At 45.2% G+C, this 1,015-nt stretch overlaps 1 protein-coding gene across 1 annotated transcript; it reads left to right on the plus strand.

Moving 5' to 3' along the window:
- Window positions 1-229: 229 nt before the first annotated feature.
- Window positions 230-428, plus strand: Pmar_PMAR018180 (hypothetical protein; the record flags this gene model as incomplete). Its single annotated transcript, XM_002788152.1, has 1 exon — window positions 230-428. A coding segment is annotated over one exon (199 nt), but the record flags the coding sequence as incomplete, so codon positions are not given.
- Window positions 429-1,015: the final 587 nt, after the last annotated feature.

Below are 1,015 nucleotides of genomic sequence, written 5' to 3' on the forward strand. Positions count from 1 at the left end.
CTATCAAGTGGAAGCCTTCGCTACTTCCATTGGTTTGGACGTCGAACACTTGATCAATATGTTGTACTTACCCCGTGATAGTGGCAAATCGGAGATTCACATGAACACTGCGTCCATTGAACTGATACACTTAACCTATGGCGCTTGTCTTCAGCCTGTGAATCATCTCTTTTGTCGATCTGTTCCCGGCGAGGGCTTAAGTGTGGCCCTTCGCTCTAACGCTACACAAATGGTTGTCTACAATGATGGCATCCCCGTGAAGGAATTCCAATCGGTAGCGGACACAGTGAACTATCCCTTCAATATCTCGGTATTGAAAAGAGAGGAGAAGGAGTTGGATGTCTTACTCTCTCTTATGGACAATCGCACACAAGTTGGTCAAGAGGATTGGTGGATGACAGGAAAGGCCATGACCTTGGATCTATTCCGTGATACTTTAACTATACACCATGGTTCATGGATATATGGCTCCGACTCATCATATCCTACCCCTCCGGATATTGTCCTCAAGGCATGCCAATCCTAATCTTACCAGCCTTGCTCGTGCTACTTCGCCGTATACGAGCGTGATTATTCAAGATACAGCGTTTTGACCCTGGTTCCCAAGGGGGTCTCTGTGTTGAGACTGCTGTTCTCTTGACATACAGTCCATCGGGCTATGTTTTCGCATTCCCCATTGTTCATGGCAAACTTTTGACTTGTCCATTCTCGGTCAAACTCTTTGATTCATATAACAAGAATATTATCATCACCATTTTCAATCAAGAACTTCGAATTTTGTATTGAACCTGAGTTGCCATTGGGAAGGAACGTGCCTGAGCCACAACGCTACAAAGAAACGCCTGTTCGGTGCTGATCAATTACATCATGGCTCATGGCTCAAGAGCCAATCGGCCAGTCAGTGTGAATCGAGCAAGATTCTTGACTAAACGGCGCAAGCTTCTTCTGAAAAAGTCGAAAAAGTCTTCCATTTCTTTGTTAGTATTCAGGCCAAAGTTACGGTCGTAACCCGGTT

This window comes from Perkinsus marinus, assembly GCF_000006405.1.
Source record: "Perkinsus marinus ATCC 50983 genomic scaffold scf_1104296928822, whole genome shotgun sequence".
NCBI classification, from domain to species: Eukaryota; Perkinsozoa; order Perkinsida; family Perkinsidae; genus Perkinsus; species Perkinsus marinus.